General features: G+C 55.1%; 1 protein-coding gene across 6 annotated transcripts in view; it reads right to left on the bottom strand.

Moving 5' to 3' along the window:
- The window catches only part of POLR3E (RNA polymerase III subunit E), a 30,296-nt gene that overhangs the window by 6,356 nt on the left and 10,157 nt on the right, over positions 1 to 13,783 (bottom strand). For 5 of the 6 annotated variants that reach the window (XM_028090418.2, XM_028090420.2, XM_088029022.1 and 2 more), the window contains 12 exons: positions 13,250 to 13,365; positions 12,754 to 12,836; positions 9,311 to 9,418; positions 8,920 to 8,969; positions 7,068 to 7,187; positions 5,959 to 6,044; positions 5,548 to 5,592; positions 5,368 to 5,459; positions 4,249 to 4,369; positions 1,386 to 1,467; positions 314 to 373; positions 75 to 232 (listed from right to left, as the gene is read on the bottom strand). In XM_028090418.2, coding sequence (XP_027946219.1) covers positions 75 to 232; positions 314 to 373; positions 1,386 to 1,467; positions 4,249 to 4,369; positions 5,368 to 5,459; positions 5,548 to 5,592; positions 5,959 to 6,044; positions 7,068 to 7,187; positions 8,920 to 8,969; positions 9,311 to 9,418; positions 12,754 to 12,836; positions 13,250 to 13,365 — 1,121 coding nt within the window. The remainder of the gene's footprint in view (positions 1 to 74; positions 233 to 313; positions 374 to 1,385; positions 1,468 to 4,248; positions 4,370 to 5,367; positions 5,460 to 5,547; positions 5,593 to 5,958; positions 6,045 to 7,067; positions 7,188 to 8,919; positions 8,970 to 9,310; positions 9,419 to 12,753; positions 12,837 to 13,249; positions 13,366 to 13,783) is intronic. The other variant, XM_028090419.2, reaches the window with a different exon arrangement.

The following is a 13,783-nucleotide window of genomic DNA, read 5'->3' as shown; positions in this document are numbered from 1 at the left end:
GGAGGAAGGGGTGCATGGGGCCCCAAGCGCGCCTGGGGGGCAAGGTGGCTATGGCCTGGCCAGCAAGCCCTTACTTGGCCTGGATGCCTGTCCACAGCATATGCTGCCGCTGGACCACGTCTGGATGTTTCTTGATGAAGTCCCCATCGGAAGGCAGTATGAACTCCCAGCCTTTGTTGACCCTCACCACAGCCATGTGCTCTAGGAAGTCCTTCACGTCCTCCGTGCAGAGCTGAGGGCAGGACAAAGGTGAGCCCCACAGGCCTGAAAGCCACCCGGACGGCCCGGACCTCCGACCAACAGTGGCACTTACTTTAGTCACGGCGGCCACCTCTTTCCTCACCACCCACCGGCTCTGCGTGAACTTCCACATCTGAGGGAGAAAAGGCAGCCTGTTTCTAGGACACAAAGACGGGCTGCTCCCAAGACCATCCCCCAGACCTCTAGTTGTCCTGGGGCCCTGGGATGAGGGAAGACCGTCCCCGACAAGAACTCAGGTTGGACCAGCCGCCCCCTTCCCAGGCCCTCCTGACAGCATCCCCATGAATGAGACGGGCTGACGGGTGGTGGCAAACAGCACACGGGCTCCAGTCAGCAAGCCCAGGGCGGATATCCACCGCACTCTGGCCCCAAGACAAAAATAAAGTGTGGAGGCACCTAGCCGCTAACTGTCCAGAGAAGCTGGGACATCTGCTCAGGCAGGGAGAAAACACAGGCGCTCGCTCGAACAGCTGAAGGGCTGCCCTGCGCACATCATGGTCACTGCGGACAGCTTAGGAGACCGATTTCCCTCAAGGGAGGCAGTGCAGATCCCAGCAGCCGGGTTTAAGCCCTTGAGACGGATGCCTGGGCCGGGACTTATGGGTGAGGACAGGGCAATGGCGTGAAGGAATGAGCTGGCTCAGGAGTTGCCAAACCCACAGCAATAACGTACAAGAGAAGCAGGCCGGCGCAGGACCGCGGGGGATGGCACTGTCAGCCCCCACCCAAAGTCGGTGCCGTGCAGGGGTTTGGGCCCAGTGATACCAGACTGTCCAATTATTCGCTAATGAGCTAGAAATCTGGTTTGTACCAGGATTTTGAACTGTAAACACTAATTCAAGTGAACATTTAAAAAAATCTGCTCAGGCCAAATGAAACATGTTCCCTAGCCAGAGTCCACCTATGGGCCTCTGGCTTGTAATCCCCAGGCCAGAGGAAGGCAAATGTTCTTATGAAGTCTAAGACTCCAGGATTCTGAATCGAAGGAGAAAGAAAAAGGGTCCACAGCGACCCCCTGCCCTCGCCCTAGCCACACAGACCTGCCCTCCTCCCACTGCCCTGCCCGCCACCCCCTCCCAGATCCCTGCCCCACTGACCGGAGGCCAGAGAGCCTGGGCACTTACAACAAAGTCGCGACCGCGGCAGAGCACCTCGGCAGGCACGCCACTGTGAGGGCTGGAGGAGTCCTTGGGGTACAGGATGTCACTGCCAATGAAAGCAGGAGCAGCAGGTCAGGCCCTCTCCCAGCCCCTCCACTGCCTGCAGGGCCCCAGCCCCAGCTCTAGGCGCCGGCCCAGCCCAAGCCTCTCCAACACGGCGGGCACAGCTGCCCTCGGGGCCGCCCTTCTAACCGCAGAGCCTGGCTCTGTGAACATGTATGTAGAAGAGAAGCCTATCCCCCAAGAATCCTTCCTCCCAGCCCATCACGACCGTCCATGCACACACTGGACCAGCCCCAAGGCCCACTGCAGTCAGGAAGGGCAGGGGTTCAGAAACAGGCCACCCCGGGACTCTGGGAAGACAGCGAGTCCCACAGGCAGGGCGGGTGTGAGGCCTAGAGAGAGCGGCTAGGAAGCAGGACTTAAGGCCTCACCACCTGACGGAAGGGACGGGTGGGCAGTGTAAGCGGGGGCTAGAGGGGTCAGGGACTGGGACCTGGATGGGCCCCAAGGCACGAGTGGGGCTGAAGCCTTTGGAGTGAATGGGACCAACAGTCCAGCTCAGAGAACTTCAGGGCCCAGGGGCAAATGAGCTGCCTGCTGAGGCTTGCAAGTATAACCTTGACCAAGTTCAGCCACAGACCCTGTCTCTCTCACGCGAACATACACACCCACACCCCCCGAGACCATCCTGTGCCCGAGGAGCCTCTACTCTCCTGCGCCCACTCCTTCTGCCGGGAGACCTCTCTCCTCCCCTCCTCAATCCTACCTGGCAACCAACTAATACTTTTCCTTCCAGCTCGAGCTCTGTGTCCACTCCCTTCCCAGAAACACGCTGTGGGGACAGGGACCATCACTGCCACACGAAGGAAGGGAGCCGCTCGGCAGGTACTGAGCGAGCGATGAGCATGGCGTGCGCCCCAGACCTCTGCTCTTGGGGCGCTCATCTGTAATGGTGCCCACCCCCACCGCACACATTTCCTGAGGATGGGGACAGCACGTGAATGACAGTGGGGCACAGAACGCACCACAGAGCCAGATTTAGTGAACGAGGTGTGAGTGCTGCATCATCTCCTCACAGAAACCCAAAGAGACCGACAAGGGAGGAGCACCACCCCCAGGCCACTGGCAAGACCCAAGGGCTTGCGGCAGGACCCGAAGCACTGGGGCAGAGCGAACACGCGCGGCCCGGGGGCCCCACCTTCAGGTCACTGGGACAGACCCCAGGCTGGAAGGGCAGAAGCACCAGGGCCATAGGTGGTGCTCGGCAAGAGCTCAAACCCCAGTTCCGGGGCTGCCTTGCTGCCAGACGTTTGCCAAGTCTCTACCTCTCTGGAGCAGTGTCCTCGCTCATCCTTAGCATGAATATACCTAGGTGGTCCCATTTAGCGCCATCCAAAGGCCTGCCATAATCAAGCACTTGTGTGTTTCCCGGTGCAAGGGCGCCACCAGGTGGCAGCAACGTGAATAGCCTTTACAATTCACGGTCAACCAACCAACAAGACGGAGTTTCTGCAACGAAGTACTTAAAAAATTGGAACAATTCGTATTTTGAGATTGTTCACCTTACACCACACTTTCTAAAAAGCCTTTATTAATGTATTTTATGTTACACTATTTAAAATTAACATAATCCAGGGGTGCCTGGGTGGCTCAGATGGTTAAGCGTCTGCCTTCGGCTCAGGTCATGATCTCAGGGTCATGGGATCAAAGCCCCGCTTCGGGCTCCTGGCTCAGTGGGGAGCCTGCTTCTCCCTCTCCCTCTGCCTCTCTCCCTGCTCATGCTCTCTCTCTCTATCTCTGTGTCTCAAATGAATGAATGAATGAATAAATAAATAAATAAATTTAACATAATCCAGGTGAACATAAAATGCAGCCACACTTATTAGCAAGGGTCTAAGATGTGCCAGGCATTATACTGACTTCCAGGGACGTGAAGGAGGGTCAACACAGAAGTCCCTGCCCGCCTCGACAGTGACAGTCTGGTGGAGGGATCACAGAGAGAAACTCCTGAAAGGCATCAAGCCATATGCTCCGAACCCCACGGGACATGTGAAAGGAAACTCACACTCAGACACATCTTAATGAACTGTGGAAAGCCACAACAAGAGAAAATCTCAAAAAGAGCCAGAGGAAACCAAGAATAAAGACAGTAGACTCGTCACTAGAAACAGTGGGAATGAGACTGCAATGACATTGTCAGTATGTGGAAGGAAAACAATCAATCTCGAATTCTACACTCAGGAAAAATATCCTTTAACAAAGGTGGAATAGATATTTCCGACCACACAAAACCCAAGGGAACCACGCCCCTGCAGAGCTTCGTTAGAAGAAACACCCCAGCAGTTTTTGGCAGAAGGTAATTGTCCCAGACAGAAACTCAGATGCAGAAAGGCATGACAAGCAAAATAAAAAAGTAAATATGTGAGCAGATCTGAAGAATATTGACTGGATATGATAACGTCCTGTGGGTTTTAAAATACAACTAAAACATAAATAGAACAGCACATGAGTTGGGAGAAAGATAAATATAAAACATTCTAAGGTCTTTGAATTGTCCTGGATGAGGGTAAAACACAGCAATTAATATTAAGCTGTGATCAGTTATGAACGCACCCTGAAATCTGTAGGGTACTGAGAGAGCCCAGAAAGAATAACTTTTTATTATTCCATTTCTTCCTGCTAATTTGGAAAAGAATCCAGTAGCAGGTAAGAATGGATATGAAATCTGGGACAAAGAGACAGCGCTATGGTAGACTTAAACCCAAAACATCAGTAATCACGTTGAATTTAAATGGATCAGATGCTCCCATGCAGAGGAACTTACCTCTTCACGACCCAGTTTCCTTGGACTAACATTGCCACCTTCTGGATGCCACGCAAAACAGCCACAGAGTCGATGGAGGGGCCCAGGAGGCTCATCAAGTTGGCAAAAGGCATGACCTTCACTGAGGAGGATGCAGGAGCCATCAGACAAGGGAAGAGGGCCTGGGCCCTTCCCCGCACCGCCCCCCCCCCCCGCCAAGTCTACACAGCTTCAGGCTCACACAACCACCCCAGCATGTAAGGCGGGCGACACGGGTAATAAGCGCTGACCCCACTGGCTGCTTGTGCACGCATCCCGCACTCACTGAATCCTGCAGCAAACACCCCAAGAGGTGCTCCTTAAAGGTAAGACTAGTACGGGACGCCTGGCTGGCTCAGTTGGTAGAGCATGCAACTCTTGATCTCAGGGTCATGAGTTCAAGCCCCACGTTAGGCATGGCGCCTACTGTGGCAGGGGGGAGGAGATAAACAGTAAAACCATTACTACCCAGGCCCATAGAGGGCCTGGGGTAGGTTCCCATGTCCTCTGCAGCAAGGCCAGTGGCCCGGCACCCAGGCAGCCCCAAGGAGAGCTGGGAGCTCCCCTCTGCTCAGGCCCCGGGAGGTGGTATCTCTGAAGAGGAGCCCGGGGCCTGGGACTCAGCTCTGAGGTTCAGGGCTCACGTCTGCCCTACAGGTTCTGGCCCTCCGAGTCCTCTGACAAAGGGGACCAGTCCCTACTGTGTGCAGCCTGGTGTGGGCCCCCCAAAATAGTCCAAGTGAACGAACGGAGCTCGTGTTCACGTGCAAGGCTCTGTATAAGCCGTGAAGAAGCCTCATCTCAGCCCCCAGGAGCTCTCCTAGTTCCTTAGGCGCAGGGGGGTCAGCGGCTGGCCCAGGCTCACTAGCAGGGGAGCGGCAGGAACAGGAGCCCGGCTGAGGGAGCCCCCCGCCCCGCCCCCCCCACTGCTGCAGTGCGTTCCTTCCACATGCGGCCAGAGCTGTAAAGCCAGGAACGCTCTGGCGCCGGGTGGCGGGAGCCTCTGGCCTTGCCCCTCAGTCCTTAAGTCTGTCCCACACTCCGTTTCCCCAGGAGGTGGTAGGGCTGGGGTCCCCCTGGGGGAAGCATGTGTCCACCCACCATTCTTCATCAGGATCTTGATCTGATCAGCCAGGGGCAGGGTGCGCAGCTGGGCCATGGACAGGACGTTGCTGGGAGCCACGGGTTTGTCTCTGTTGGAAAACAGAGACGCTGGGTTAGAGGAGGGGTAGGAGGGAGATTTGGGGTGGGGAGGGTGGTGTCCGGCCCAACTCTACTCACTTCTCCTCCTCTGGGCTAGGTGGCATCAGCATCATGAGGTACTCACTGCAGGGGAGAGGGCAGGGTCAGCAGCTCCTGGGCTCTGGCCCTGCCCCACCCCTACCCACAAACCCAGACTGCACCCAGGCTGAAGCCTCCCCAAGGGAGGGCTGGGGGCTGGGGGACAGATAGAGAGCCACACCCACGCTCCCCTAGCTCCCCCCAAACTTGCAGAGAAAGGACGGCCATCTCCTGCCACACCCACCCTCCCACCCCTCTCCAGAGGACGAGGGGGCCCTCTCCCATGTCTGTCTCCCCTGCTAGAGAAGGGGCCACAGTCCCCAGGAGGGCCCCACACCACAGGGACCCTCCTGGGGCCAGTGGTGGGCTCAGCAGCCCACAGGGCTCAACAGCCTGGCCCGCCGGTCCCACCTGGGTGACTTGACGAGCTCAGTGTTCTCAACCCCACTGGAACCCTGGCACAGCAGGTACTGGCGCTCGTGCTCAGAGCGGCTGTCCTGTTGGGGAAGGCACAGGGTGCGGGGACCCTCAGCCACCACCCCAGGCCCGTGCCACCCGCCTCCCGAGCCCCTCTGCCATCCAGTTTTCACCCCTGCATCACCTTTCCCTCCAGGTGCCCACTGTCCTGCCCCAAGGCCAGCCACAGAATCATATCCAGCCACCTGAGCATGGCATTCAAGGCCTCTGTGAGGCGGCCTCAATCAACCATCTCCAGCTCTATGACCGAACAGCCCCAGCACCCGTGCCTAGGTGCCCTGCCTGGGACACAGGGTCATTAACAGCAACGGTAAAAAATAACAGCTAACAGTCACCGAGCACCTACTATGTGCCGGGCTCTGGTCCAATGGCTGCTTATATACATCAACTTCTCTCATTAGGTAATTTGCATAAAGTCACACACCAGGAAATAGCAGAGCTTCTGGAAGTCTGACTCTAAGGCTTGGTCAACATGAATCTCTTTCAGGAAAGTTCCAGAGAAATCAGGAGTTGCTCCCCGCCCCCAGGAAAATGTTGGGGAGCCCTATGGCACCTCTGGCTTCGATCCAATCACTTCCCTTACTCAATACAGTCTCAAGGATTGGGTTCTAAGTCAGCACACGAGATGAAAACCAAGTATAGTCAAAAGCGCCCTTGGCAGATACGTGAACTTGGCCATGTGACAGATGGCCGGTTCTCCAACGAGCGCTTTCATTCCGGACCCACGATACATAAAAATCCGTAACCAAACACCAGCTCCACCCTGGGGCCAACAAGAAGCTCCCACTTGAGGAGAGCCTGGGGATGCCGAAAACCCCACCCCAGGAAACTGTGGACTCCTTTCTCAATCTCCTGCTCCCCTGGGACACACGCTAAGTAGACCGGCTGGAACAAGGGACAAACTTTCCCCTCTCCACCCGGGGCTCCCTACCACCAGGGGGCTCTCACTGAATCTGAAACCCCCAGTTCCAGGCGAGACTGGGCTCTTCTCCCAGGACCCCGGCCCAGGGCCAGTGTCAGCCGCCACCGGGGACCCCGCTCACCCTCAGGCCATAGTAGTGCAGGTGCACCCAGGGCTCCTCCGCGTGCTTCTTCTGCAGGAACTCATAGGACTGCACGCGGCGCTGGCGGGCCTGCTCCGACTCCGGACGGGAGAACCGCACCTGGGAGGGGTTGTGGCCTCAGGCCCGGGCCCCGTCCTGGGCTGCCGGCCCTCACCCCACGAGAAGACTGGAGAGCCCCGCACCACTCCCACCTCCCCTTCATTTCCCGATACACATCTCTTAAATTCAGCTCCAACCGTGTCCCCCTCTGTGACTTGACGACACAGGCCAGGGAGCAGTTTTCTTGTGCTTCTGCCTGCCCGGGACCCAATCCATTTCCACTCCCACGGCTAAAAGACCCCCCCCATTTTCCTTGGGGAAATGCCCAGGTACCCCTCAGCTCAGGGGAGAAAATATCCCTCCCCCGTGCCCCCACCCCCACACACATTCCCAGCCACAGGAGTGGGCACGTGACTCAGACCTGGACAATCCGAGCACCAAATCCTCTTAGCCACAGGGGCTGATTCAGGGTTGGCCAAGCCAATGAGTCCGGTCTGGGACTTTAGTTAGAAGTAATGAGAAAGAAGTTTCTTTTCCCCTGGGGTCTTGGAAGCTGGGAGGATGTGAGCCTGGAGCGGGGACAACTCTGTACCACTGGGGACAGACACCCTGCCTGAGAAAGGCCAAAAGAGGAAGGCGGAACCTGGAGATGGAGATGGAGAAACCAGGTCTCGATGACCGAGTCTGAGCACCTGAATCCAGCCATACCTGAAGCTACCCCTCAGCTTCTCAGTAAAAGGGACCAATACATTCCATTTTGAGCTCATGCCAGGTAGGTCCGGGTTTCTGCTGCTTAGCGTCCTGATGGAACCGAGCCCTGACACCTCCCGCGGGGGCGTTGGCTGGATTACAGAACCCTCAGATTTTTTTTTTTTTTTTTTTTTAAAGTGGGCTTCACGCCCAACATGGGCCTTGAACTCACGACCCTGAGATTAAGAGTTGCATATTCTACTGACTGAGCCAGCCAGGTACCACAGAATCCTGGGATTCTATATGGGTCCTTTAAGTTCATGGGCCTAAGGATAACTTGTCAAACAAGGGCCAGTTGAGTCCCCGAGGAGGGAAGGAGGGTGATCATTCAACAAGCTGCCGAGAGAAGAGGGTGAGCACCCCCACCACACAGCAGTCATGTTGGTATCAGCCCATCTTCAAGGACGTGCAAAGGCTCACAACTTAAGCCACGTCCGTACACCATCCATGTCACTATCTGTGCCTTCTTCCTTAAATACTCCTTTTAACCTCCATAGGCTTACACAGAGGAAACTCGGTAAGCCATAAATGAAAGGTCAATATTCTTCTCACCACGTCTGGAATACAGGCCTAGTATTCAGATAGAATTGTTGCGTCTGCACACCACCGGAAACACTGAATGACGTGGTTAAGGCACATGGGGTTTTGGTTCCACTAGGACACAGGCTTCATGGCAGACTGTGCGGGTTCCCTGGACCTCCTAGGCCCCCAGTTTCCTCCTCCCAGACAATTCCAGTTCCAGCCAAGCCCCAGGGTTCCCACACTACAGAAGCCCCGGGCTGCTATCCTGTGAACAGCTGGGACAGGTCAGGGTGGGCGCAGGACAGGTTACCCCTCCAGGCCGCCCAGTAGGAAGGCTTTGAAGGATGGGACCCTGTTTCGGTATCTGTTTCACCCCCAGAGCCTTAGGTCTGCACAGCCCCTCCCACCCCGAGCAGCGTGCGGGCAGCTGAGCTACAAAGCCGGCCCCGCTGCCCACCGCCGCCCCCCCCCCCACCGCCCTGGCGCACCCTCCCTCTCCTCGGGGCCAGAGTTCACTCACTGTGATCTGCTTCACGTCTTCTTCCGCCTCATCCTGCGAAGAGTCTCCTGCTGCAAGAGAAAGCGGACACTGCTTGCAGCCTCTGGTGGAGCCCCCAACTCCCTAGAAGGCCTCAGGCAGGGGCATCTGGGAATTCTCCTTCTAGGCAGAGATCGTTAGCCAAGTCAGCACTTCTCAATTGGGGGCAATTTTGCCCACGAGAGGACACTTGAGAATGTAGAAAGCCACGTTTGGTTGTCAAAACTGTGCAGGTGAGTGCTCCCGGCATCCAGTGGGTAGAGCAGGGATGCTGCTAAGCGTCCTGGAATCCATCCCCCTGCAGTTTTTCCCATGACCCACCCATCCCTGCCAAGATGCAGACAGACAGAAGGGCTAGGGGTCCAGAGCTCACCCTCATTGGCCGCCTCCCTCTCCCGGTGCTTGGCATCCGCCTTATCCAGGTAGGAAAAGCTGGGCCGCAGCTGCAGGATGCCATGAAGAGGCGTCAGGTGCAGCTCACCTGGCAGAGGAAGAAGGCTTTGGACCTGACTCTGGGAACTGGGACCAACCCACCCAGCTTGGCTCACAGTAGTCACAAAGGGCCCTGCACTCCCCCAAAGGCCTCAGCCTATCGCCAAGCCACCCGCCACCTCTGCTCTAGCCCCCAGTCTCAGGGCCTTGGGACCACCGGGCCCGCAGCCCTTCCCAACCCTAAGCACACAGCTGCAGTAGGACATGAACCCAGACCCTTCTGCTCAAAGCCACTTCTTTAAGCCTGCCTGCATACCCTCCCCCATGAGCATCGAAGGCCTTTCCGACCCTGGTCGCCACCCCCTTCCCCCCAGCTGCTCACTCCGGCACATGGCAACTTTTCCACTCCAAACTCGGCCTCTCTTCCCCGCCGGGCCTTTGCCAGGCACCCTCAATGTCCACCGCCCCCTCCCCACAGAGACTGCCTCTCCTCCTCCAACTCGGCTTGTCAAAACCCCACCCAATCCGCTCAGAAGTCTGCCAGCACAAATGTGGCTGGAGGAATGGCCCCTGGCGTGGCCAGCTGGAGGAGTGTCTACACAGTCCTGGACAAAGATCGTGACTCTTCCTTGTGAATGAAACCTGTGCACTGGGAGGCAGTGCAAAGACCATCAATTTCTCTCAAGTCAATGTGGGCTTGAGAGAGAAGAAATCACACGCTAAGGCTCTGGTAGGTGGCTCTGTGAAAGCGTTCTGGACTCCAGAGGGAGTGGAATGCTCGCAGTCAGGAGTAAAGAAGCAAATGGTCCTACAAATACCGTATGATTTCACTCATATGTGGAATTTAAGAAACAAAAGAACAGGGTTAAAAAAAAAAAAAAGCACACACAGAAAAAGATTCAGGGCTCCTGGCTGGCTCTGTTGTAGAGCATGTGACCCTCGATCTCTAGGTTATGAGCCTGAGCCCCACTCTGGGTGGGCGTGGAGCCTACTTAAAACAGAACAAAAACACACACACAAAGCACAGAACCCACAGACTCTTAACTACAGAGAACACCTGACAGTCACCAGAGGGGGGGTGGGGGTGGTGAACGAGGAGGGGGGGTCAGAGTACACTTAAGGTGATGAGCGTGGAGTCGGGTACAGAATCACGGAATCCCTCTATTGTACACGTGACACTACCATAACACTGTTTGTTAATTATACTGGAATTTAAAAAATAAATCATTTTACCACCCTACATACAAGAATAATTTTCAGAAATGTTAAAAATTTTCATATAAAGTACTATAAATACTAGAAAAAAACTAGGAGAACCTTTGTATGAACCTAGGATGGGAGAAAGAATCCTAAAAACCAAGACAAGAGATTCAGAAGGAAAAACACAGGACAGGTAAGTTTGGCTACGGAAGAATACGACCACGTCGGGAAGATGGCACAAGTTCTGGAGACGGGCGGTGGTGACAACTGCACACCAACATGAATGCCCTCAAATGTCACCGAACCGCACACTTAAAAATGGTCAAAATGAAGGGCGCCTGGGGCGCCTGGGTGGCTCAGTCGTTAGGCGTCTGCCTTCAGCTCAGGTCATGATCCCAGGGTCCTGGGATCGAGCCCCGCATCGGGCTCCCTGCTCCTCGGGAAGCCTGCTTCTCCCTCTCCCACTCCCCCTGCTTGTGTTCCCTCTCTCGCTGTGTCTTTCTCTGTCAAATAAATAAAATCTTAAAAAAAAAAAAAAAAAAAAAGAGGGGCACCTGGGTGATGCTGTCAGGCAGGCGTCCGACCTGGTTTCAGTTCAGGTCGTGATCTCAGGGTCGTGAGATCGAACGCCGTGTCAGGCTCAGTGCTCAGCGGAGATTTAAGATTTAAGATTCTCTTCTTCCTCTGCCTACCCCCCACCCACTCCCTGGGAGTGTGCTCTCTCTAAAATAAATAAATCTTTAAAACAAAAAAAAGTTAAAATGGTAAATTTCATGTTATGTATATTTTACCATAATAAAATTAATTCAAAGAAAGAAACAAATGGTCCCGGCTGCAAGGCCTGAGACATGGGTTCAAAAAAGGATAGTTACTTGATACTACTTTTGAGTCTTTTCTAGTTTGTTTCCTAAGTGTTCAAATTAGTCTTACCTATTGCTTTATGAACTCTAAACACTTTTTAATGGCTTTGTTGAGATATAATTCCCATGCCATACAAAATTTAAAACATACTAGTCAATGTATTTTAATATATTCCTGGAGTTGTACAACCAGCACTACAATCAACTTAACGTTTTCAGGGGCGTCTGGGTGGTTCAGTCGGTTAAGTGTCTGACTCCAGATTTCGGCTCAGGTCATGATCTCAGGGTCGTGAGATAGAGCCCCTTGACGGGCTTTGCACTGGGCATGAAGCCTGCTTGGGATTCTCTCTCCCTCTGCCCCCTGCCCCCCAAAGAACATTTTGATCTCCCCAGAAAGAAACCCTGAACCCATCCTCAGTCACTTTCCATTCCACATTCCTCCTAGCCATGGGCAATTACTACCTGCTTTCTGTCTCTACGGATTTGCCTCTTCGGGACACTTCATTTAAACGGACTCCAACAACATGTGGCCTTCTGAGCATCATGCACACTAAAGGATTTATCAGTACTTCCTTCCTTCCCGTGGCCAGATAACATTCCACTACATGGCTGTAGTGCACTTTACTATCCAGGCGTCAGCTGAGAGACTTATGGATTGTTTCTACTTCTTCACTACTGTGAATAACGCTGCTATGAACATCCACGTACAAGTTTTGTGTGAATAGACGTTTCACTTCTCTTGGGGAGATGCTAAGAGTAAAATTGCTCATGCATAAGTACCTTGTATTTTCTTTTTTTTTTGAGAGGGAGGGAGGGAGAGGGGGCGCAAGTGAGTGAGTGGGAGAAGGGGCGGAGGGAGAGAATCCCAAGCAGGCTCCACACTAAGCGCAGAACCTCGCAGAACCCAACGTGGGGCTTGATCCCATGACCCTGAGATCATGACCTGAGCCGAAATTAAGAGTCGGATGCTCCACCGAATGAGCCACCAGGAGCCCCGCAAGTACCTTGTATTTAAAACAAAATCCTCCCGCCTGTCTCAAAAGTTGCGCTGTATGTCTGTGTCCCAGGAGGAGACAGTGACCTTGGCAGCACCACCTCTATCAGGTCAGGTAGCACCAAAAGCAGGAAGTCCTTAGAGGTGGCCTATTCCAGACCCCTGACAATGTCTTTTCTACAACCTGCCTGGCCCCTACAGGCATCCGGGGAGCAGCCAGCTGGGTACCAGGCCGGGGACAGCCTCCCCCTGCCCCAGCCTCCCTCCCACTTCCCGCCGACCCAAGCGGCCTCCAGGAGCCACGGCAGCCTGGCCGCCCAGCACGGGTACCTTGTCTGTAGAGCGCAGCGGCGTAACGGGCTGTGTTACTGGTGCTCTGGGAGGAACAGAACGTCTGCTTGTCCATCAGCTTCCTGGGAGCACAGGGAGAACAGACGTCAAGGGGAAGGAAGCTCCAGACCCAGGGCATAGCAGGCCCTCGCCCCTCCACCCCAGACACCTCCTGAAATTCAATACCCAGGGACAGGGATCAAGGCCCCACCTCAGCATATGTGAGCCTCAGGAGGGAAGCCGGGGAAGAGAAAACCCGAGGCCCTGTCTGTGGCCCAAGGACAGGTGGTGGGTCAAGCCCCTACTCCCATCAAGGGGCCTCTCAGAAGGGAAGATATTTGCCACAGGGCAGGGCTGCACCAGGCCCAAGCATGTGAAGCTGGGATGTTGGGAGGGAGCCGAGCAATGGGGCACAAGGGCCCAGGTATGTGACAGGCCTCTGGAAGGCTCTTACTGGAGCGCACCAAAGCCTGCGGGCCGGGCCCAGGGGACTCACGAGGAGTAAGTGCTGCTCTCGTCCGTGCAGGCACCGTCCACATTGAGTGCAATCTGCTCCCCTTTGCTGCGGCAATAGTTGGGGTTCAGGGTGTCGATGGCCATCTCAAGTTCTACCTGCAGGCATCAAGCACCCCCAGCAGCTATAAGGAACGGAAGGATACCCCCAACCTGGCCACAGCCAAGTCCTGACCCCTGTCCCTGCCAATCCAGCCCTGCTCAGAAGCAGGCCCGACACACACCCCTCCCTAAGGGCCCCCGGGGTTCAGTCCACATCAAAGGTCACAAACCCCAATTCCAACAGAAAGGCCAGAGTGGTTTGGGGGGTGGGGTCATGTAGTTCTATTTGTCCTCCCCATTCTACCCTCCAAAATCTAAATTAGGTGCCAACGATTAAAATTCAAGAGATTTTCTCATAAAAATTCTCATTTCCAGGGGCGCCTGGGTGGCTCAGTCGATTGAGCGGCTGCCTTCGGCTCAGGTCATGATCCTGGGTGTCCTGGGATCGAGCCCCGCGTCGGGCTCCCTGCTCAGT

This window comes from Eumetopias jubatus, unplaced genomic scaffold (assembly GCF_037043125.1).
Source record: "Eumetopias jubatus isolate StellerSeaLion01/CBP00866 unplaced genomic scaffold, mEumJub1_p1.0 scaffold_12, whole genome shotgun sequence".
In the NCBI taxonomy this organism is placed as follows: Eukaryota; Metazoa; Chordata; class Mammalia; order Carnivora; family Otariidae; genus Eumetopias; species Eumetopias jubatus.
This window is presented reverse-complemented; position numbering and strand designations above follow the sequence as displayed.